This window comes from Lichenostomus cassidix, chromosome 2 (genome assembly GCF_008360975.1).
Source record: "Lichenostomus cassidix isolate B80296 chromosome 2, HeHo_3.0, whole genome shotgun sequence".
In the NCBI taxonomy this organism is placed as follows: domain Eukaryota; kingdom Metazoa; phylum Chordata; class Aves; order Passeriformes; family Meliphagidae; genus Lichenostomus; species Lichenostomus cassidix.
In genome coordinates this window covers 71,154,266-71,177,877 of record NC_139482.1, presented here as the reverse complement: position 1 = coordinate 71,177,877, position 23,612 = coordinate 71,154,266, and the positions used below count along the sequence as shown (strand labels likewise).

At 40.9% G+C, this 23,612-nt stretch overlaps 2 protein-coding genes across 6 annotated transcripts in view; one reads left to right on the top strand and one right to left on the bottom strand.

The window, feature by feature from the left end:
* The window catches only part of DROSHA (drosha ribonuclease III), a 71,849-nt gene extending 61,446 nt beyond the window's left edge, over positions 1 to 10,403 (bottom strand). The window contains exons 1-6 of one of the 3 annotated variants that reach the window (XM_085052093.1): positions 10,317 to 10,376; positions 8,673 to 8,792; positions 6,679 to 7,536; positions 3,523 to 3,615; positions 2,378 to 2,609; positions 1,696 to 1,837 (exon numbers count right to left, since the gene is read on the bottom strand). In XM_085052093.1, coding sequence (XP_084908219.1) covers positions 1,696 to 1,837; positions 2,378 to 2,609; positions 3,523 to 3,615; positions 6,679 to 7,529 — 1,318 coding nt within the window. In that variant the 5' untranslated portion in view covers positions 7,530 to 7,536; positions 8,673 to 8,792; positions 10,317 to 10,376. Of the gene's footprint in view, positions 1 to 1,695; positions 1,838 to 2,377; positions 2,610 to 3,522; positions 3,616 to 6,678; positions 7,537 to 8,672; positions 9,043 to 10,316 lie in introns of those variants that run through there. The other 2 variants (XM_085052096.1, XM_085052094.1) reach the window with 2 other exon arrangements.
* On the top strand, positions 10,382 to 23,357 carry C2H5orf22 (chromosome 2 C5orf22 homolog). Of its 3 annotated transcripts, none has more exons than XM_085052097.1 (9): positions 10,382 to 10,537; positions 12,979 to 13,124; positions 14,935 to 15,084; positions 17,047 to 17,506; positions 18,107 to 18,169; positions 18,939 to 19,060; positions 19,940 to 20,006; positions 20,614 to 20,753; positions 22,113 to 23,357. In XM_085052097.1, exons 1-9 carry the CDS (start codon positions 10,433 to 10,435, stop codon positions 22,243 to 22,245), a joined length of 1,386 nt encoding a protein of 461 aa, XP_084908223.1. In that variant the 5' UTR covers positions 10,382 to 10,432; the 3' UTR covers positions 22,246 to 23,357. The 3 variants fall into 3 exon arrangements, with proteins under 3 accessions (XP_084908223.1, XP_084908224.1, XP_084908225.1); XM_085052098.1 differs by having other exon boundaries at positions 20,614 to 20,767; positions 22,113 to 22,246; XM_085052099.1 differs by lacking the exon at positions 10,382 to 10,537 and adding an exon at positions 10,798 to 10,925.
* The last annotated feature ends 255 nt before the right edge of the window (positions 23,358 to 23,612 follow it).

The window sequence follows — 23,612 nt, the reverse complement described above, 5'->3', positions numbered from 1 at the left end:
CTATTTTCAGGTGCAAAATGTGTGTGGAACCTGTAAGAGTAAGCTGAAGTTCCAAAAGGCTAACACAGAACTTTTGCATATCATGTATTGAAACCATAGAATCATAGACCAGTTTGGGTTGGGAGAAGCCTCAAGAGACCATCAAATTCCAACCTCTTCGCCATGGGCAGTGATATCTCCCACTAGACCAGGTTGCTCAGTGCCTCACCCAGCCTGGCTTTGAACATTGCCAGGAATAGGACATCCACAACTTCTCTGGGCGACCTGTTCCAGTGCCTCACTGCCCTCACAGTGAAGAATTTCTTCCATTATCAGCCTTTCATGATCTAAAAGTACTCCTGGAGTGCACTGCTATCTCACTACAACAGAGGATTACTGCTAACACAAGCCAGAACATAGACAGCATTTACTGAAGTACAAAATAAGACAAATTACCAGACATAACCTGCCTGTGGAAGACTCTGGCAAGTTAACCCAGGGGACCAGTGAAGACATAGAGCCTTCAGGTTCTCCGGAAAGAGTAGAAAAACAAAATGCAAAAGTTGCTCTTGGCCCTATCATATTTTAGCCTGGAGCAGCACGCTTCCTTCCTAAAAGATCTGAGGAATGAGGGCTTGATGCAGGTATGTTGAATGCAGCAGTCCTGTCCTTGATTCATCCACGTGAAAAAACACCTCTTAAAAAGCCCTGCAGTTAACTTTGTTAGTGATTTGTGGATGAGTTTAAATATATGCAAATGCACTGCTCAAAAAAATGTGAAGAATTCCTCCACAAAAATGAATTCACATTTTATTTCATCTGTATTTATTTTTTTTCCTCTTCATTGTATCCTTTTATACCAACAGCATGTAACCATGTCATTATGCCCGTATTTCAGCTTTAGAATTTTTGATAGGTGAGTTTTTAATGAGTTACTAAGATGAAAGACAAGAGTTTGAAGCAGTTCACCTGGCCAACATGAAGCAATAGTTAAAAAGCAAGCCCAACAGAGTATCTAAATTACTGTGATATGCCTATGAATTTCTTGAACTAAAGCAACTAGAACACGCCATGAAACACTGAAATGCTGGAAGTATGAAAAGAAAGACAGTTTTCACAAAACATACCAAGAAAAATAGCTTTCACTGACTTCTGAGTGGACAAACTGCTATAAAAATCTCTGCTCTGCTAATTCAACTAGTATTTGACCAGTATCTGATGCTGCTGGATATATTTCACTGTCAGAAGATCCATATGGGTGGTACAAGATAATGCAAATAATGTACATTATGAAAACTGGTACTTTTGCAGAGGTCAGAGTTGCACAGCAAAAATACTGAAGAAAAACTGTATGCTTGCTTTTATGGCATTAAGTCTATCACTACTCTTGCTTACTCTTTAGAAATGTAAGACCAGGAGCTCCTCAAAGCATGTCATATGCCATTCTCTACATTATCTGATCATGCTCAGGGTGTTTTATGCCACGGAAGAAACAAGCCTTTGGTAGTGCTGGATACTCTCCATTTTCCCCCTAGGCTTCCTGGATAAAGAATCTAGCTCTGCTTCAGTCAAAAGCTACAGTAAAACTTCCATGGATATGCAATATTAAGGAGGGATTTATAAAACACCTACCAACACTATTAAATACACACAACTGCCAAAACAGGTTAACTACAGATTATTACATTTCAGAGCTTTTTCATCATTTCAGCCTACCTAAATCTTCATCCAGCTTGGTTTTCGGTGGCTCCCATGGTGGTCTGGCTGCTTTGGCCTTTGCCTGTCGCTTTCCTAACTCCTCATCAAACTTTTCATACAGATCTCGCAGCTTGCTTGTTCCTACCACAGTAGAGTCCCCCTGTTTAAAAAATAATTAGAACAACAGAACAAAAAAAGGACAGTGTTGAAACAGCACAAGAACTCAGCATCTACCAGCATTTCATGAGGAAAAGCAAGGTGGGAAATACAGATCTTTGTAGTTCCGTGAAGCATGGAAATACCTAATAAGGCTTTAGCATATCATTACATTGCTTCATCAGGTGAACTAGGAGAGAAATTACTTCATTTGCTGGTATAACCCATCACCTAGGTTGCAGGAGTATTTGGTGCTTGAGGCATCTTTGCTCAAACACAGGTGTAACAGGAAAAAAATATATCTTTCCCTCCTGGAGACAAAAAAAAAGCACCCCTCTTCCACATACCACTCATCTGAATGCTAACAGAGAGAAGGAACTGATGAAAATAGAGAAGAACAGCAATTACTGAAGCCCCTAACAGGGTTAAAAGACTGAGATGATTGGGAAGAGAAAAGATTTAAACACCACAAAATGAGATCCTGCTGAAAGGTTCATATTATAAAGCACTGCCTGCAGTTATTGTAGAGTTCTCACAGACATACCACTTGATCCATAGGGTCATTGGAATAGTAGCTTTCAGAATGGGTACAGCGAACCCAGACTGGCTTAAGTAATTCCTCATCTTCCTCTTCATTTTTTTCAGATGCATTCTCTTCTGATTCTTTGTCTTTGACAGCAGTATAATTTTTCTCTTTGCTGGAGCTCTGGTTCTCAGACCACCTTTCTCTGTCCTCCTCCCATCGGGTTCTCTTTCTCTCCCTGCTTGGAGACCGGCTTAGTGGAAGAAAGCAAACAAAAGCAACTTTATTATTTTAAGAATGACAGTTTTAAAATGAAAAACAGTTTGCTTCAGATCAGTACATCGTTCTATCAAATAAATTGCATCAAAATCCACTTGCCTTTCTGCCTTTTAACTTGCACAATAAAGAATGGAAAAGTAATTTGTAGTTCTGACTTTCTATAAAAATGACTTAAAATTGGAAGTGCTTTTTATCTTACACCATATTCAAGAATTAAAACGAAAAAATGCATGCTATTTTAGATTAAAATTTCTGCTTGCATTCTAAGTGAATTTCTTTTAATTTTATTCCAAAGTTAGAAACTCTTCAGTAAAAACTAAAAGCCACATGACTCACATCTAAAAGTTACAGTAAGAAATTTCAAAACATAGCCCTCGAATTATTGGCATGACAAAAGAATTTGGGTTTTATTTGAAGAATTATACAGAACCCACACTTCTGTTACTCTAACACGCCTTTGAACAACACAGTGTGATAGTCCTTCTGCATCACAAGAGCAATGTTTACAAAAGATGAATAAGGAAACCACCTACTCTTTTTTAATCTCCTCTGCCTACAAAACCAATAATGTTGCAATGATTTCAACTATCCAACATTCAGAATGGAGCATCAATGTAAGAAAAGCCTCTAAAAGATAATCTAAAGATGGAATGACTTTAAATTATTTTGGTACTTTACAGACTAGAAGATTTAAGAGAAAGTCTTTAGGACTCAGCAGTGAAACTTTCTCTCCAGGGATTAATCCTGTTTCTTGAGATAACTGGCATTTTAGATGATTATAAATTTAAGACATTCATTTTTTCTGACTTCCCTGTGCATACAGAAAACTTCACGAGTGGATGCACAGAGCCTCAAATGTTTAAGAGACCACATGGACCCTTTCTTACCTTCCTGCTCTCTTGTAATCTTTTTTGTAGGATCTGTCTGGTGATGGTGATCTTCTGCTGTCACGGTGCCTATGCCTCTCCCTCTCCCGCTCCCTTGAAAAGTTTAAAAATTAAGTTAAATGAGAAATCTGGAATTTCATACATTCTACACCTGAAAGGAACACAAAAGCGGCCTAAGACCAAGTTATGCAAATTGACATCCACATGCTGGCTGCTAAAAACCCCAATGTTCTTAACATTGACCTTCAAGAAACTCGTAAAAGACAGTCACATACCCATGTCCTCCACCTTTGTCACAAAGCCATCTATCTCAATATGAGAGTTAATTCACACCACACAGAGGAAACATCTATGAATTCAACACAGGACTTACCACCATTCTTCCTCTTCTGTTACAAATGGCAAAGGGTAAGGTTATTATATTTGTAACCATTCTAAATGCCTCAAGGAGGGAAAAGAAAACCTATTTCAAGCACAGTAGCTTTGTAAGCACAGCAGTCATTCAAGTGTTTGAGGCAAGCCCTCTCTTCCTTACAGCCACCTCAAGCACACACAAAAACCAGACAGATACAGACCATCTGCATGATGATGAAAGTATGACTCTCATCTACAGGGCTCAGCTTGCACACAGGCATAAAGAATCTGACAACCCAAACACATTTCTGGGGTCCAAGAGCTTTAAATTAACTGAAGTCTTGGGGAAGAGTGGCTGGAAAGCTGTCCAGCAGAACAAATGAGGATGTTTGTCACAGGCAGCTGAATATGAGCCAGCATGTGCCCAGGTGGCCACAAAGGCCAACAGCATCCTGACCTGTATCAGCAATTGTGTGGCTAGCATGACAAGAACAGTGATTGCCCCTCTGTACACAGCACTGGTGAGGCTGCACCTTGAATCCTGTGTCCAGTTCTGGGCCCCTCACTAGAAGGCAGAATATGAGGTGCTGGAGCGAGTCCAGAGAGGGGCGATGGAGCTGGGGAAAGGTCTAGAGAGTGAGTCATATGAGAAGCAGCTGAGGGAGCTGGGGATGTTTCACCTGGAGAAAAGGAGGCTCAGGGAAAGCCTTATTGCTCTCTATAACTGCCTGAAAGGAGGCTGTAGCCAGGTGAGGATCAGCCTCTTCTCACAGTAACAAGAGACAGAATGAAAGGAAATGGCCTCAAGTTGCACTAGGGGAGATTTCATTCAGATAGTAGGAAAAATTTCTTCACCCAAAGGGTTATCGAGCACTGGAACAGGCTGCCCAGGAAAGTGGTAGTATCATCACCCCTGAAGGCACTTAAAAGTGATGTTGATGTGGCACTTAGGGACACAATTAAGTGATGGAGTTGGTAGCATCACGTAACAGGTTGGACTTGATGATCTTAAGGATGTTTTCCAACCTAAGTGATTCTATGAAATTACTGTATTTATTAGGCAGGAAAAAGCACACAGGCAGGTTTCATGCTCTGCTAACAGCTCATTGTGCAACTGTTAGAACTTCTAGTCTGCTGATACACTAGGAATTATAAGCAGGTACCTCAATTGGCTTGGTGGGTTAACAGAATGAGTCAACATTATTCCTGAACATATATACGTATGGCTCCATGCTCATAACATGAAAGAGAATGCAAATTTACAAAGCAAAAAGTTCAGATAAATTATCTATTGCTTTTCCCCAGCCCCATTCATCCTTGTTGTCTGTGCCTTGTTCGTCTGTGCCTTGTTAAAGCATGGGTTTCAGTCTTCAGGGGGAGCATATTCTGTGCCCTCTGATTTGCTTGGGAGATGGATGCTGTGCAAAAACCCCACCCCAACTCTGGCAAACAGCTCTGATCGAAATAAGTAGATACGTTGTCAAGTAGATCTGGAAGCTTTTGGCCTAAAGCAACAATCCAAAAGTGTTTGAGAAAAAAGCTACTGAAACCATGCATTTTCAAAACTTAAAACTGCAGCTTGAAATTATGCAGCAAAGGGGAGAAAATTCCACAAGTATGTCATACAGAAAAGGCCAGTGCCTTAATGCCAGCTGCATTCAGTTTTAGGAAAATCCTCACTTGAAAATCAAAGAAAACTTACTGAGTGTGAGGCTTGGGTCGGTTTTTGTTTTTTTTTTTTTTTTTGAATGCAGGTATCTGAGATTCTGTAATAAAGTCTCTGCACATATAAATCAAAGTGGCTTCATTTACACAGGCTTTATGAGTAAATTCAGGTTCCACTCATGGCATGAAAAGTTCTGCATTTTATAACTAAGCACATGTGATCCAGGAGCCCTGATAAATATTTAGATACTTAACTTTCCAGTAGCTCTGAATATTTTGACATAGCTTATTAGACACATAAAGAGCTACAAACAGAGCAAATCTAAGACATGAGAAAGATTTAACTGATGATGGTTTGCTCTAAAACACACCACAGCAAATTGCATCAGGTCAGCTCATAATTTGCAAGCTATTTGTGTCCATGAAGAAGAGGGACAGACACTTCATGATAAATCCCAAAATAAGCAGTGTGCACTTATCCTTCTGAATCACATCAATGAAGCCTCCAACTGGCTCATGCTCATTTGCATCTCAGTCCTCTCTTGAGATCACAGGCTGGCTTGCTGAGGTCTTCATCCTGAACATAACATGCTTTTCACTAAGACACCTGACTGCAAGTATTAGATATGGGCCCCTATCAGACTATAAACCCCACCAAGTCAGTGTTCTCTACAAATACAAGGCTTACTGAAAGAAACAAAAACCTGGAACCCTAATTCTGGTACCTAAATCTTGAAATACGAAGTGCTGTGGTGGCTTAACTGCTTGTAAAGCTCAACTTTGTACAATCTTCTGCACAAAGCTGTGCCAACTCTGTTTTCGTGCCACACGTGCATAGACTTCTATGGTAAATATGTTGAGCACTACTCAGCAATCCACTCAGTGAGAAGCAAAGCAGCTCTTGTTCGAAAACTATCTCCATGGGTAAAAGCAACAAGTCTGCCAGCTTGCAAACATGAGGCAAAGGCTGTGTACCTGGAAGGTGTCTAAGCAGTTAACCCTTTCCATGAGACCTGACTACTGGCTACTTACTGAGCTATAGGGAAAAACAAGGTAAGGATAGAACATTGATGCAAACAGATCCTATACACAATGGTGACATCTCTCCCCCTGCAGGCAGGTAATACCTCAAGTTACCTGTTTCGCTCATAACTTCTGTGATGAGGTGATATCCTTCCTCTATCATAGTCCGTCCGGTGCCGACTGCTCTCCTGCCTCCTCCTGTCCGGGCTGCGGCCGCGATCCCGACGATCGCCGTGGTTAGCGGAGCGATGCCTGTCGCCGTGAATGTGACCGTGCTCGCGGTGCCGGTGCTCGTCATAGTGCTTGCTCCTGTCTGGGGACCTCCGGTCACTTTGGGACTTCTCTCCCTGGTACTGCCCCGAGTGGCGGAAGTGGCTGCTGCTGGCACTGCTGCTGGCAGTGCTGCTGGGGAAGGAGCTGGAGCTGTGCTGGTAGCTGTTGAAGCTGGGTGGGGGGAAGGACTGCTGCGAGTAGCCCGCCGAGTACACGGGCTGGTAGCTGACCTGCTGCGGCATGACTGGCGGCGGGGGAGGGTGTGGTACCGTGGGGGGAGGCATCATGTAAGGAAAAGTGCTTTGTCCAGCAGGAGTTCCTGGCACCGGAGTGTTGCTAGGATTTGGCACTGGTGGAGGAGTGGGAGGGAAACATGGAGGCACTGGGAAGCTCTGCCTCATCTGATGGTTTGGAAATGGTGGCCTCATGGGACACTGGCTGATGGGATTTTGTGTGGAAGGGGGCACTGGAGGGGGATAGGGCACGAAGTCTGGCCTGGGAGGCATGTAACCTGTAGCTGGAGGGTTGGAATAGGTTGTTGGAGGCGCAGTTTGCTGGTCATACTGGTACTGCACAGAGGGCTGCTGTGGGTGAAGCTGCCGCAGGTTCTGAGGGCGGTAGGTCTGGGTTGAAGCTCTTGCTCCTGGTCCCCCCTGGCCACGGGGACATCCTCGCCCAGAATGGAAAGACATGGCTCACCTTTAATGAGGAAAATAAAAATCCAGTATCACACAATTGTTCTAAGATGCCCTCAACACATCTGCAGGAACTATTCCTAAAATGCTGAAATTGTAGTTTGCTTTAATAGAAGCAGCAAATGATATCCACTGACTTTCACTGGGAGCTTTGTGCTCCTCAGACCTTTAGTGCAGGTCATTTATGCCCCTTTTTGATTCCTTTGAGCCTCTAATCCATGAAAGCACTCTACTGTCTTTAAGCCAGAACCCAAACTGGACCATACTTTACAAGTTAGGGCAGTGTTAATTTCAACAAGTAATTGTCATGACGACAGGTCAAGGACATTAGCACCTCTACTAGTACCTAGACACTTTGATATAAAATCTGCAGATATTCCCCAGCAAAGAAACCACTCATTATTAACAACTGCAGTCATCATGCAAAGGTACATAACAAGCAGTTCTTTCCAGAACACAATTCCAAATTTCAGGTAGAATGACTAGACTAACACCTCATTGTACACCACCTGGCCAAAAAAACCATGTAAATTTTAAATGAGATACTAGTAGTTTACATACACTATTGAGTCCCCAATTTACTAAAGGAATGAATTCAACAGACTCTTCAAAGTATTTTCAGTGAGGTAGGTACATATTTTTGTGGAAAAACAGGTTACATGTCTTACAGGTTATGGAAAAAATTAGTGTAGACTGTGCTATTCCTTCATTTTCATTGAAATAAATGGTTCTCAAGAAATCCCTCAGCTGTCTTCCTGGCCCTGTTACCCTTGAGAAATTATCACTGCTTCAAGTGGGCTTAAGTGTTGCTCAATACTACGCACGTATTTAAGGCATTAACGCTTATAAATGAAAGCCACTTTAACTTCATTAAAGTTAAAATTGATTCTTTAATTACAATGTTAAGTTTCAAAAACTGAAAAAAGGGGGAAAAACACCTAAAAAAACTCTGGCTGAAGTGGAAGGAGACGGGAAAAAAATAATCTAAGAACCTGCAGAAGTCAAATCCTGTTTTCCATAAGGGGAAGTGAGAAAGAAAGGGGAGGCACACACATCATTGGAAAGATCACCAGAAAAAGAAAACAAAGCCTCCCTTTTACTGAGATTTTGCTGAAATACATGCACAGAATATTCTCCCACCTGCTACAGTGCAACATGGCCAACCTGGACTGCTCAAAGCACTACTCTCAGCTGCATTCTGGTGCCACTGCAGCAAAAGATGTAGCTCTTGCTGAGAGAAAGTAGACAGCTTCTGGTGAACTGGAGGGAGAAAGGAAAAGAAACACAGGGGAAAAGGGCTGACATCAAAGAGGAAGAATCAAGAGAGCCCTAAGACTTTCCTTACACATGCAGGGCTTAGTGGAAGCTACTGGAATTCGTGGTGGTGGTATTCATTCCTTTCCAGAACAACCAAGGGCCAAAGTAAGTGAGAATCCCACACTTTTAGAAGATAGCAGCTATGATGGTATAAAGCCACTTGTTCCTTCCAGTCAGCCTGTACCTGCTCAGCAGCCTCCAACTTTATAAAGGCTCTCAAACAGAAAAAATGGGAGGAAAAAAGAGGAAGTCAACTTCCATTAATTTGTCTGCCAATAGTGCACCCCTTTCACATTATTAACTATAAACCATTAGATGCTGAATTAATTTTGCTTTAGTTCTGTTATATTCTTACACAGCTCAGACTTGTAACAGATGACTGTTTTGTTAAAATTCGCATACACATTTTATTTGAACACAGTACCACAGTGCCCTGTCTTTATGTGTTTCCTCCTAACGTGTCACAGCATTCAAACAAAGGGTCTTGTTTATCAGTTCTCAGATCTCCCCAATGCGAGAGAACTGCTCTAGTTCTACTTCTTTAATTTCAGTCCTTCAGAGTGCACAGAATCACAGGGAAAAAAACATCAAAAACACACTAATTTTAAAACACAAATAATTTTAAAGTTCATGCTGCTGAAAACTCAAGTCATATCCAATTTCATTTAAAGTTAAGTAAGTTAAAAAACACGCAAAAGGACAAACTCCCCTTTTCCTGTCACCTAAACATGAAATATATTGCCTGATGGGAGCCATTGCATTCTAAAGCAGCATTGGTCCCCTACAAAACACTGAATAAACTCCTCTCCCTACAGATGCACTGCAGAGAGCAACAGGGCATCGGCACATCGAGAAGAGTGGACTGAGGAGACTCATCAATGTCTGTAAGTGTGTAAGGGTGTCCAGAGGATGGAGCCAGGCTCTTCTCGGTGGTGCCCAGCAACAGGACGAGAGTGAGTGGGCAGAAAGTGATGCACAGGAAGTTCCCCCTGAACACGAGGAAGAACTTCTTTACTATGCGAGTGCCCGCGCACTGAACGGGCTGCCCAGGGAGGCTGAGGAGTCTCCCTCACCGGAGATATCCAAGAACCGTCTGGACGCAATCCTGTGCCTTGTGCTGTGGGATGACCCTGCTGGAGCAGGGAGACTGTACCAATGACCCACTGTGCTCCCTCCCGACCTGACCTATCCTGTGACACGCGGCCTCTCCCCACCGCCGCCTCCCGACGGCCCCGGGGGAGCGGCGACACGGAGCCCTCCCCGGCCGGGCCCGGGCCGCGCTCCCCGCTCCCCGCCCCGGGCTCTGCTCCGCCGCACGCTCCCGCCAGCCCGGCCCCGCCAGCCCCGCCGAGCCCCCGAGCCCTGCGCCCCGCCGCGCCCCGGCCCCGCGGAGCACCGCGAGCAGCGCGGAGCGGCCCAAAGCAGCCCCCGCCGCCCTCCGCGGGCAGCGCGGCACGCCGAGCCCACCTGCCGCCCCCGCCGCCGCCGAGGCCGGCGCTGCCCGCAGCGCCCCGGCTCCGGAACAGGAAAGCGATGGGAGGTGCTGCGGGCGGAAGCACCGCCCGCCCGGAGGGAGCGGCGGCATGAGCGGAGCGGAGCCGGGGCCTGGCGGCGCTTGCCGGCCCGCCGGGGCCTCCCTGCGCCGCTACCCGGCCCTGCCCGTGTGGGTGGTGGAGGACCACCAGGACGTGAGTGCCCTGCCGGGCTGCCGGGGGATAGGGACTCTCTCGGGTGGGACCTGGGGAGTGGCTTCGTTTGTGTGTTCGTTTGCTTGTGTGTTGGTTCGTGTGTTTCCTCGCGGCGCGGAGGCTCGGTGTGGCAGATGGAAGCGAAGCGGATGCCCGGTGCGCTCCCCGGCGGCCTCTCCCCCCGGGGGATTCGCTTTCCCGTGCTGTGTGCTGGTTCTGCCCGCGCCGGGCGCTGCCACAGCCATGCACAGCCATGCACAGCCCCGACCTGCCTTCCCTTCCGCTGCTGAGACCGCGGGGAAGTGCAGTGCCCGGCTGACCTGATTTGCCTTCCCGATTCAGCGATTGAGCTACTTAGTGCCGTGATCGCCTTTTGGCATCTTTTCAAGTAATTACTGCTGACTTTTTTTTTTCTTCTTTGTACCCTTGATTGCTATAGTTAAAGGAAATAATAAGCAGATTACGCTGCTGTTATAATTTGCTAACTATTAGTGGTGTACTTGGAAACTCAACCTTCCCCAGTGTATGACATGTCAGCAGAGGACAGGTAAATGTAATCCCTTCCCAACTAGTAGATTGACGCCCACTGGATGAGAAATGTGTAGTCTGGAGCTTTGTTTTTTTTCGTTGAGTCGTTGAAAAAGGGAGTGAAGAAGGAATTGCTTTTGAACTCCTGTTTCTGGCTTCTCATGGGGTTTTTTATAGTAGCATAAGATGAGGGTTTAATCCTAAAATAGCAGATTCTTTATTGTGTTCTTTGCAAAGAAAAAATATTAGTATAGTAAAGTTTATTAAAGAAAGTAACGTTACGAATTTGTAAGTAGTTTAAAGCAGTTCATTTTTGCTAAGACTCACTGAAATATATGATGCTGTGGTAGCTGAGTTTTCGTGGTAGCCAAGGATTTAGGGTATCACTGTGGTAGGAAAACTGAGATAATGCCTCTTAATGATTCTTCTTTGTTTTAGTCTCTATATTTCTGTTTTCAATTAGCTTAAAATCCATTAATACTAAATATACACACTGTGGTTTTATTATATGAGTGTGGATGAATTGGTCTATCTTGCATAAAACATAAATGGCTTTTTGTCCCAAAGTGCAAGAACTTCACAGAAAATTTTTTGTCAGTCTTGCTGACAGTGAAGTTTCTCCAGAGCCAGTTGTCAGCAGCTGCATCATCATGCACTGATTAATAATAATAGCTGTCATGAAGGAAATTTTGTTCTTAATCCAAATTAGGAGAACTTGCAAGATTAGAGATCTTAGTCTCTTGTGTCTGTTGCAACCTGTAGTTGCACTTACCTGAGATGAAGCTTCACTTTTAATTGAAAAGATTGTAGGTTGTTTGGTAGGCAAGATTAATTCTTTTTTTCAAAGAAGTAAAAGCCATGGATCAGGGAATCCATGTTATTTTTAACCTTGTTTTATCTGCTATTACAGTAGTATAAATATGTATTACAGTTACGGCCATGCAGTATACGGGGTTTGTAATCTTAATCAGTTTTATGCCAAAAAAAGCAGCTCAGTTGCTGTTGTAACATAGAGGTCACACATAATTTTTGTTGCTTCTTACAGTCTTCACATTCCCTGTATAATAGGGCTGTGATTCACAATCCTTGCTGGATTTGCTCTGGCAGCCAAGGCAGTTGATGTCCTTTAACTGTGGAAGAGCCTCTGTGTACTACAGTTCCAAGTAAGAGGTATCATGAATCTGCCACCAGTTTTCTCATTTTTGCCACCCTATATTATTGTAGTTCAGTGTAAATTGGTGAGTTGCCTTATCTCCCGTTTTTCCCACTTGTGAGTGAAGACCTTCAGCAGGGAATAAAGTTGCGCAGTTGAGAAAGGTAGTCTCTATTGCAACCACTTAATCATGTAGGGATTAGGATTTTATTCTTCAAGAGGGATATGTTTAATGGTCAACTAAACTTTAAATCATGGTGGGGTCAGTTTTCAGTCTATATCAGTTAACTTTTAAAATACAAGTAGCAAAATGTTTTTAACTCCACAGCACCCCGTGCATGATCAGGACGATTTATAATGTAGGGGAGGAAATGCAGAGGCAATGATCTGCAGAGGAGGAACGGCAGTCCTGGGGCTTAGTTGTAAATGAAAAAAAAACAAACCAACCCATCTAGGAACTGAGTTGAATGGTTAGTGAGAAGACCTACTGCAAACAAGACCTCCTACAAAGAAGTAAAAGGGGTGTAAAGCTGTGATTCTTCAGAAGTTTCTCATCTGGAACGCTTGGACTTATAATGATTACTGTTCATGAGTTGTCTTGCCACTGGAGTTATTTACCTTTTTCTTGTTTTCTGTCTCCTCCTCCCTCTAATCCAAATTCTGAAGGATTAAGAGTGGTGCTGGTGTTTTTGCTGCTAAAGCCGTTGCAGTTTTTAGCCCACTGGTTATCATTAAAATATTGTTATTCATGTTGCTTTAGGTGCTGCCTTTCATCTATCGTGCCATTGGTTCAAAGCATCTTCCTGCCAGTAACATCAGTTTTGTTCATCTTGATTCCCATCCAGACCTTCTTATTCCTGTGAATATGCCTGCAGACACAGTATTTGACAAAGAAGCTCTTTTTGGGTAAGTCCTGCGTACTGCATCAGAGCAGACTTTAAGTCTTCTTCTTGCTGCCTTTGATTCACAGTGAATATTGGTATGACTGCATAGGAGGGATGAACAAAAGAGGTATAAGTCAGATTCAAGTTGTCTCTTCTGTCTTTTAATTTTTGCTGAAACTTTATTTTTTAATGGAAAAAGTTACATTACACATCAAGCAATTTAAGATGTATGAGTTTGCTCAGTTGTATATGCTGGTATTATCCCAAGTGCTTCCTCTGGGTAACAGGAAAGCACTCTGCATGAATTCTTTGTCTGAAGAGCTGTAGTTTTACAACATTCTTTCTCTCTTCACACTGAAAAATTGGCTTGGAGATTGAAATTGTGTATCTTTTGTTGGCGTGCTGAATGTGTGAAGTTGAACAAGATTTTCCTACTACAGTTGTAAAGGACAATATTTTTCCCCACCATCTGAGGTAGGTAGGTAATAAGCCACAGAGTGATTTCTTCTATTGTCTCTGTCTTCTTGTTTTGAAATAAATATTGTTTCCCTCAGTATTTTGGTGATTTATGGCAATTACAAGCTGATACATTTGGTGTGTAAGTACTTGAGTCATCCTAGCCATAGTCAATATTTTGTTCTCTTTGTTGGATGACTAAAAGGTTTTGTGGACTCTGTCATAAAATCATTGAATGGTTTGGGCTGAAAGATTAAAGATGATCGAGTTCCAACTCCCCTTCCATGGTTAGGGATACTTTTCACTGGACCAGGTTGCTCAAGGCCCCATCTAACCTGGCCTTGAACACTTCTGGGCATGGGTCATCTATAACTTCTTGGACAACCTATTCCAGTGCCTCACCACACTCACAGTGAAGAATATCTTCCTAATATCTAATCTAAACACACACTCTTTTGGTTTAAACCCTTGTCCTATCACTGCATGCCCTTGTAAAAAGTCCCTCTCCAGCTTTCTTCAAAGTCCGTTTCTAGGTATTGGAAGGTCCTGTAAGGTCTCTGTGTAGCATCCAGGCTAAACAATCCCAGCGCTCTCAACCTGTCCTCATAGGAAAGATACTCCAGCCCTCTGATCATCTTCATGGCCTTCTCTGGACCTGCTTGAACAGGTCCACATAATTTTTATGTGGGGGGCCCAGAGCTGGATGCAGCGTTCCAGGTATGGTCTTACAAGAGCAGAGTAGAGGGGCAGAATTGCTTCCTGCTCATCACACTTTTTTGCTGCAGCCCAGGATACAGTTAGGCATCATACACCTAAAAAAAAAAGTAGGGTCTTGATAATGAGGAAAGATTCTAATCCTGTGGATGTGGACTGATGCACTTTAATTACTGAGATAATATTTAAAATCTACTTGGAGCAGTTTATAATAAAACACTCTCATGAGGTCAGTTTTAAGTTATTTAGAACAATGCTGATGCTGTTCCTTGCACTTCTCTCTGTCTGATGTATCAGGAGGATGTAGAATCACAGAATCATTAAGGTTGAAAAGGCGTCTCAGATTATCGAGTCCAACCATTAACCTAACACCGTCAGGTCCACCCCTAAGGAGTTTATAATCAAAGTGCCATGCTAAGAGTCAACCTTATTCCACTCTATGCCTGAACTTCTTTTTATCTACTCTAGACATTGTTGGTTTGTCTTATGAATAAAGATTTCCCTCCTTTTCTTTCTTTGATGATGTTGCCCTTACATGGAGTACTAATTTTAGATGATTTGCATGGAGGCCTTCAAGATGTGCAAGATGTCTGTGGTGTTCTTGACCATGTTTTATTGAAAGGGAAAGTAACATTGCGACCTTCTGTCTCTGTTGATTACAGTGAATTAAGTATTGAAAACTGGATTATGCCTGCTGTTTATGCTGGCCATATTTCTCAAGTAATATGGCTTCACCCACCCTGGGCTCAGCAGATCTCTGAAGGGAAACGCAATTTTCTAATTGGGAAAGATGTATCAACAACAACGATCAGGTAAATTGTCTGCTGTCATATACTAGTAGTATAAAAGTCAGCTTTATAGCCTTTTATTGGAATTTTTTTTTTGTGTTCTTGGATAAAGGAGAAAATTTAATTTGTAGTTATAATTTCCTTAGGACCTAATGAAGTTGCAGTTGTATCAATTTAGTCTTTGGTCTAATTGGTAAAGTTGTTATTTGGTATCAGCCATGACTTTGTTTTTCTAGTGTGGGGTGGGGTTTTTTGTATGTTTTGGAGTTTTTTGTTATTTTGAAGTTAATCCAGTTAAGCCCTGAAACAGGTAGTCAGGTGGTGAATTCTCTGTCCTTTGATAAACAATGATTGACCTGGGCAGCCTCATCTAGCTTTGAAGTTAGTTCTGCTTTGATCAGATGATTGACTAGAGACTTGCAGTTCTCTTTGAATCTTAATTATTCTGTGATTCAAGTTCAAATCAGAGCCCGTCATCATTCTGCAGGATGCAGTCCATCATAATTTTGCATTCAATATATTCACTGCATTGTGATTTTGTACAGCTTTAATGGATATTTGCAAATCATGTCTTTTGCCAGCATAGCAGAATAAATCTTTTGAAGCAAGTTTAATTGCAAACAGCAGAGAAATGCTTTGTTTTACCACCTTAACTAAAATACTAAAGCTCTGCAATTCTGAATCTGAAGCATAAAATAAACCTAAATAATATAAAAAAAAGCTAGTGCTTTCTGTTACATTTAATCATTTAGCCACTATATAGGAATACTTCATGATGGTTGTATAGCTCTCTCACTGGTGCCCTTGGCAATCATGAAAACAACATCTCAGGTTTCATTTTGAAGGCAGTCCAGGTACATTTTCTTCAGGTTCTAGGCTTGCCAAAACCATGAAGGAAGAAAGGCAAAGAGTCCTCATAAATACAGATGTCCTGAAAGTTTTGGTGACAAGAGATGGTCAGGCAATAGGTACACTCTCTTCCCTAGTGGACACTAGTGTACTATGAGCTCATCTTGCACACAGCAGAATTTCTGGGAAGATGTCCTGTGAATCCTTGTCAACAAGATGAAGTTGTAATCCAGCCTCTCACCTTGGCAAGCTCAGTTTAATCTATCCACAAGACACTGGGGAACTGAGCTTCACATTTCTCCTGCTTAGGAAATTATTTGTCTCTATGGTTGACTGATGGTGATCCCCTGTAATTGAACAAGGCCTTACCACGAGCAAGCGGAAGTCCACACTTCTCCTTACTCTTATTTTTAATCTGAGTTTATGATGCTTAAGGCTTAATGTACTCAAATACAGCTTGAAAATTCTATTCCTTAAGTTTTCACTGTAAGCAGAGGTTTTAGTGTTACTTTTGTTTGGTTAGTTGTTTTGGAGTTTTTTAAAGTGAATTCAATTGATAGTTAGCTATTTATTCTCTAGTTGCCATCTCTATCACTTAGGGGGTGAAAAATTTAAATTGGGGGTAAAAAAATTTAAATTCTACCTATGAATTCATAATATTGTATCACTAAGTCAACCTTTATGCATTTCAGGGCACTTCTCAAACCCAGCTATCATAATTTTCGTGGAAAATTCAAAAACAAAGATGAAATATCCATAGCTTTGCAATCTTACGTGCCATAATAGTAACATTATCTTGTCAATTCTGGATGTTGTCTTTAAAATGCAATTCAATCACAAATTAATCTTAGTAGCACGTAGTGCAGAATCTTTTTCTTATCCATTAAAACCTTGTAGGGATAATAAAAAATATAGAGTGAATTTTAATATATTTATTCCACAATAAAGAAGTAGAAAAAAAACTTTCATTAAAAAACCTGAGGATTAAAAGAAAATAATTTTGTCTACACAGTGTTACTGCTTTTCATTACCCATCAAATGCCTATTCATTTTTCTCTGGATACCTAAAGTATAAAATGCTTTTTCCTAAGCTCTTTGCCAAGATGTATTTTAACTGTGAATTACTGTCAATTGTAGGGTAACAGGCACAGATCATTACTTCTTAAGTGATGGTCTTTATGTTCCTGCTGATCAGCTAGAAAACCAGAAGCCTTTAAATTTGCACGTCATTCTCATCAAGCCTACTGAATCATCAAACAGCCATGAAGGAAATGGCGAAGTAGCATCTGCTAAAAGACTGAAGCTAAATACAGATGACACAGCTAGTGCCACATCTGCCTCTTCAGTGGCTCCTGGTGACCTTGATCACATCATCCCGAGTGTGAAGAAAAAGGAAGTACAAGACACAGGTGCCCTGAATGGGGCAGAAACCTTGTCAGAGTGCTCAGCTTCAAGCTGTCTCAAAAACAGTGAATGCCAAATAAGAGACATTGTTAAAGATGTCTGCCAAGTACTGCAGCAGGGGGATGCATATGTTTTGGACATTGACTTAGATTTTTTTTCAGTTAAAAATCCATTCAAAGAAATGTACACACAGGTAAGCATAACAACTGAGTGGCCTCGTACCATTCACAAAGAGTCCCAGCCTTAGTAATTTATGTCTTTGGAGAAACTCTCATCCATGCTAAATTAGCAGATTAGCTGATTATGGTTAATGATTCATGGTAATATTTTAGAGAGATATTTCCATTTTAAAGAAATATTTTTTTAGGGAGTATACATGGTAAAAAATTACATCTACTAAATAGGGAGAGTTTCTTACACTTGATATCAGTATTGAGTGTACATGCAAACTCAGGGGTATACTCACTTGTGCTTGTGGCTTGGGACATAAAATCTGTGCTTGGGTTTCCAGAGGTTACCTTCCAAGTACCCACAGCAAGATTCATCAAGGAGGGATGACAGATTTTATCATTTTTTACCCTCTATAACATGAAAAAAAAGCCGTGATGGTATCAGGAGACTGCCTTTCAAAAGGCACAGTAGTGTTGATTATCCAAAGAGCGGTAGCTTGTCCTGATGAGAAGCTGTTATGCTCATTATTGTCTGCAGTACTAGAGTAGGAAAATGGAAGGCTTTAAGAATTTGGTTTCTCATTTGAATTCTTTTTTTGTTGTTTTTTTTTTCTTTTTCAAAGACAGAGTATGAGCTTTTGCAAGAGTTGTACAATTTCAAGAAGCCGCATAAAAATGCAACAGAGGTATGATGCTTCCTTGTGGAATGTATGAAGGAATGACTCTTTTTATTTACCCAATGAAAATGAGTTACAACAACAGGAAGGAACCCATCAAAGGTGCTTAATGAAGTGGTCTCACATTAAGCTATGCAGCTGAATGCTAATCAGCAGCATCTTAGCAATTCTTTTCTATTAAATGTTTTGATTAAACATGTGAATTGCCTAAATATTTAGCATGAGAATGAAAATTTGTTTCTGTAAACAAATGGTAATTGACAAGGAAGGAATGAAAACATAGTCACCAGCAAACTTGTTCTACTTGGGGCTCAACAGGGCTTAGGTTTAGTGGGTTGGTTTTCTTTTGTTTTTTTGGTGGTCAGTTCTTTTTTTTTTTTTTTTCCCTATTTCCAGGCTCTCCCCCTCTCCCCTTCCTTACCCTTGTTGCTCTTTCTTAATAGTCAGAGCTGTGATGAATGTGTAATTGGTGTTTTACCTTTTTGTTCAGATGTGGAAAGGATGGTATTATGCCACTGTATGTACTTTTAATTTTATGTGCTGGGTGTTTCTAAAACATGGAAATACAAGCTTTCATAATCTCATCTGAACACTAATACAGAGAGAGTCAACAGAAATATCACAAATTAATGAAACCTAATTAATATATGTGAATAAAGAAATAGAGATGTGTTGAATATTTGCAGATCAATCTTTACAGAATTTAAATCATAGGGTAAATCATGATGTCCTTACCTGTTTTTCTTTCTAACATACTTTCATATAAACTTATTTAAAGGAAGACTTGCTGGATTGTGTTGAAAACCGTGTTCATCAGCTGGAAGATCTGGAAGCAGCATTTGCAGATTTATGTGACAATGATGACGAAGAAACCCTGCAGAAATGGGCTTCATATCCTGGGTAGGAGATTTCTAAGTGGCTTAAATTGCAAACAAATGTTTGAGAACTGATTAGTCCAGCATTTGATAACAGAAAAGGATAGGATCTATGCAAGTATACCATCCTTCTTTTAATTCTAGAAGAGAAAGAGACAAAACAAAAGGAAAGGCAGTCTTCTGACTTCAGTGCCAGCCAGTGTAAGCTTTGGAAGCTCAGTCTTGCACAGCTTCATGCAAGCTCTGTTGTCTGCGGATGGAGGCTTATTTGGTGTCTAAAACATTAGTCATCAGTGTGTAGCACAGCTCTAAAAAGCAGCATGGAGAGGAGGACATGGAGAAGCAGTTCTTTGGTGCTCCCAACGGTTCTCCTTTCTTTGGAAAAATGGAAGTTAATGGAAGTGTATCTGAACAACAGTCTCCCCTAAACATCGGAAGTGCATCACTCTGCTTTTAAACTAAATGTTTTCAGCTGAAAAGAGACAGGGAAGGTCTGAGCTTTTGCTTGATATGAAAATCACTTATTTTCCACATCAAATGCATCAGTTACTGTCTGACCTCTGTAAAAGTGACAAGAAGTATTTCCTGTAAAGTTCATATGACTTTTGAGCTGCAACAGCTTTTCTGCAGATCTGCCCTAAAAGAAGCACAAGGAGGACTTGCCAGAGGCAGGTATGAGTATAGGGACTTTATAAGAAAGACCTGGTGAAACAGTACAATAATACTGATTATTTCCATTTTTGCAGGTGCAAGACAACACAGAGGAGCAAATTTCATTTTCAGATCGTAGGCCATAACTTCTGCTTTCCTCTTTTTTCCTCTCTCTCTCTTTTTTTTTTTTAGCCATTTATGGTACATATATGTGTTTCCAACGGTTTGTAACAAATTTTGGTTTTAACTCTAGAATGAAGCCGCTTGCTCAACTAGTTCACAGTTTGAAAACCAGGATGGAAAGCCCAGACTATGAAATGGTAGGTGACAAAGTAAAAGAGCAGAAAGCACACAGGTGTGAAAAGCATAGCTTCAACAGGAAGGGAGAGTCATACTTCCTTTCAGACTTGCTTCTTAATTCAGGACGTCAGATTTTGGCAATTTTCCTGGAGTTTTATGTCTTAGACCAGCTTTTGTTTTCAAAGCTGCTAAAATTCTAGTCTGCTTGTCTGTCCTATATTTAGGTAACATTATTGTGATCTTCCAGGACTGTGATGTCTTGGAGTGCATCCTGTGAAGGGAGGTTAAATTTCACCAGTCTTTTGCTTTTCTTTGTATAACTTAAAATAAGGTACCTATTTATAAAGTATCAGAGCTATATCATCTTCAAGGGCTGCAGCATATTCTGAATTCATAAGAAGAGGTACAGTGTACTGGAGGTAATGGAATAATCCATACAACCTCCAGAATTTCACATGTTTTTTTTAAAGAACAAGCTGGGGAAAAAAACCCTCTACTCTTACTGTAGTCTGAAGAGGTGTAAGTTACCTGATGGGCTAGGGATGGTATCCTAAAGACTTTCTACACACATAAGCGGGATCGATAATTCATCAACAGAAATTTAATCTCTCTTTCATTTACCCATAGGTCCATCAGGCTGGTCTGACCTGTGATTCTATCGAGCTTCCTCACCATGTTAGCACTGAAGATGAGATTGAAGGCCTCATACAATCCATTAAAGCTCTACTGACAGATCTGCCCAAGCCCACACTTGTGACAGTTGCCCGGTAAGACAGTGCAGGTACTTTTACTTTTAAATACCCAGGCTGTGCTCATGAAGCTAAATGATCCTGTCAGTATAGCATGGGTTCTGTCTTAAGTTCTGGTTAAGTGGAAGCCTCATAGTGTAGTGGAAATTGACATTTGAAAACATTGATCATAAAACAGTGAAATCGTCTACACAAGCCAAGGGAAGGTTCTGCACTGGTAGCCGGTTTTAAGTGGCTTTAGAGTAGCTGGCATAGATTGCAAAAACAACGATGGCTTAATCAGCTTCAGCACAGGTTATGTAAAGCCTGTGATGAGGCCTTGTGTATGTTGGGATTGATAGCTATCACTAGAGTTTATAAATCTCTACTTGTATTACTTGAGCTAATCAGAGCAAAGCTGGCTTGGGCTGAAATCACACCTTTCTTACTCTCTTGCTCTAGGGTTTATTGGACTACAGATAGGATTTTTGTTTTCAGTGAAACTTGTGCTGGAACTGGTTTTCATCTAGTAGGCTGAAAGGGTTTTATATTCTTTAAAGCTCTAGTAAAGCTTTCTTATGAAGTTAAAGTTATGCTTCCAGGACTGTAAGCATGTTATTTAGAATAGCAGGATGGAGTTTGAGGCCAGGGACCTGGGAGAACCAGGGATCTGCTCTGAAAAATCTAATTTGAAGACCACAGTGTACCTCTTGACAAATTATTGCAATTTAATAATTCAGAAATACTAATTGTGCCCTTAAAGGGCAGGCACCAACAGCAGAAGCTGATATGAAACTGATTTTGTCAACAGGAACTAGTATGGCTAATTCCTGAAATATAAGAAAGCTGTATTCCCTGTGCCAATTGCAGGCTTGCTATCCACTTTCGTGGAGAAAGCAGAATCATCTCTGTAGATCTTGACAAATAAAAAATTCAGGAGGTGTCAGCTCTGTTTTTTTTCTAGTATCTGTTTGAAGTTCATTAATAAATACTGTAAAAAATGTTATATGCCTGGTATTTTGAAGATCTGTTTTTCAAGCTTTCCTACTTACTTTACCGGTAGCGGTAAAGTATTTGAATTTTTCAATCTTAATTTTCTACATGTCCTTTAATTAGATAATTTGCTTGTACTTTGACTTGCCAGTGTGTTCTGTGTAAGATTCAGGAAGAGAGTAGAATTTGAATGATAAGGTCATTTACCTGATCTGCTGCAGACTTTCTATTAAAATTAAAAAGTAGTGATGAGAAGTACAGCACTATGGGTTGAAGGGATACTGGGAGGCAAAACTTGCCACAGTTTGAAAGTAGCTTCAGCCTAGCCACAGAGCATTGCAGGAATACACAATGGAGTCAGGGTGGTGGTATCTGTATTCTCATGCTTTTTTTTTTTTTTAACAGGTCAAGTTTGGATGACTATTGCCCTTCAGAGCAGGTTGACATCATTCAGGAGAATGTTCTCAATTTACTACGTTCAGTGTATGGCTCTCTGGATGTGCACTTAGATTACTCAAGCACTTCATCTTCTTCTTGACCTTTCTTCATGTGTTGTTGTCTAATGCAGTGGATTAATTTAAATTGCATAGTAGCTGTGGTTGCAAGGGGAAGACTACTGTCATTTCAGCAGGTGGCACTAGAACCCAAGCTGACCCAGAGCTAGGTTTGAGCTGCATTGCTTTCTCCAAGTCAGCTGCGTCTGAACTGACTGTTACCTGTTTGGCTTTGTTCAAATTACTTCTGTAATTATTATTTTTACTGTCTCGTTTCTTAAAATTGGTGCAAGAGAAATGATGTCTTGTCTATAACTTGAGGGGGTTTGTCTCATTTCTGTGTATCTGTAAAAAAAAAATAAAATATATGATTTCTTAAAATGAATTTCTATTATGTATGCTTTTTTTAATTCGGTGAGTAACAGATTTACTCATGAGTTGCATTATATCTTTTAAAAAAGTTGTCTTAAAAATGCCTGTAAAACTGTAGGTCTACGTAGTGATCTTTCCTAACTGTTGTGCTTGAGATGACCCTCTCATTTCTCTAGAGCAGCTCATGGCTTCTGCCCCATCTGCAGAATATCATTTTTGTTTATATTCTGTTTCGTTTATGTTGTCTTATTTTGCCTTATTATTGGTGGCTCAGATAATATCCCTAATGTACAGACATTGGCTTGGTATTTTCACTTTTATCTTTTGAATCCTGTAAGGGATTGATGGTTTCTTCACAAACAAAGATTTAGCTTCAGTGAAGTCAGCAGCAAAACCTTCTGTACCAGGTTTTCAATCATTTTAATATTGCTATTTGGGAAATAACAGTTTTAGAACTATTTAATTTAGAAATCAATATAGTTCTATAGAAAACTGCCACTTTCAGAGGGAAAAACCCCCACAGGATTTATTGGGAATGCAACTGAAACAGGAAAAAGAAAATACCATGTAGAATATTGTCTTTAATTATGAATAAATTTTGCTTGTAATTTCTTCTGAGATAACAGAGTTCATTTGCTACCGTTACTCTTTGCTTCACAGAGACTTTGTGCACTTTTACAGTTTTTTACTACTTCTGCTCATGACATAAATGACTATATTAGAGGCTGTATATTTATAATTCCTTTAAAATATTTGTTCCACTAGAATAAATTCCATTACCATGGATCCATTTTATTTGTGCTTTGTGATGTGTCTGTCACAAAGATGTACCTAGCCTTGGAGCCAGTTTTCTTAATACTTCATAAATTATAAACAGCTATGCATTGCATACAGTGATGAGTGCAGTAAGATCATGTGCTGCTTGTGTAAAGATTGGGGATTTTTTAAAAGTTAAAGATCCTTCATGCTTGGCTTTTCATTCACTTGTAGAAAACAAAGAAAAATCATGTGGGGCATGGCTGAGCCCCTCCTGGATGGG

Bases quoted from the DNA above. Each gene is read 5' to 3' on its own strand.
- C2H5orf22 (XM_085052097.1), top strand. From the start codon at position 10,433: ATGAGCGGAGCGGAGCCGGGGCCTGGCGGCGCTTGCCGGCCCGCCGGG. The intron at 10,538-12,978 runs GTGAGTGCCCTG...ATGTTGCTTTAG, and splicing joins TGGTGGAGGACCACCAGGAC to GTGCTGCCTTTCATCTATCG. The intron at 18,170-18,938 runs GTATGATGCTTC...ACTTATTTAAAG, and splicing joins CGCATAAAAATGCAACAGAG to GAAGACTTGCTGGATTGTGT.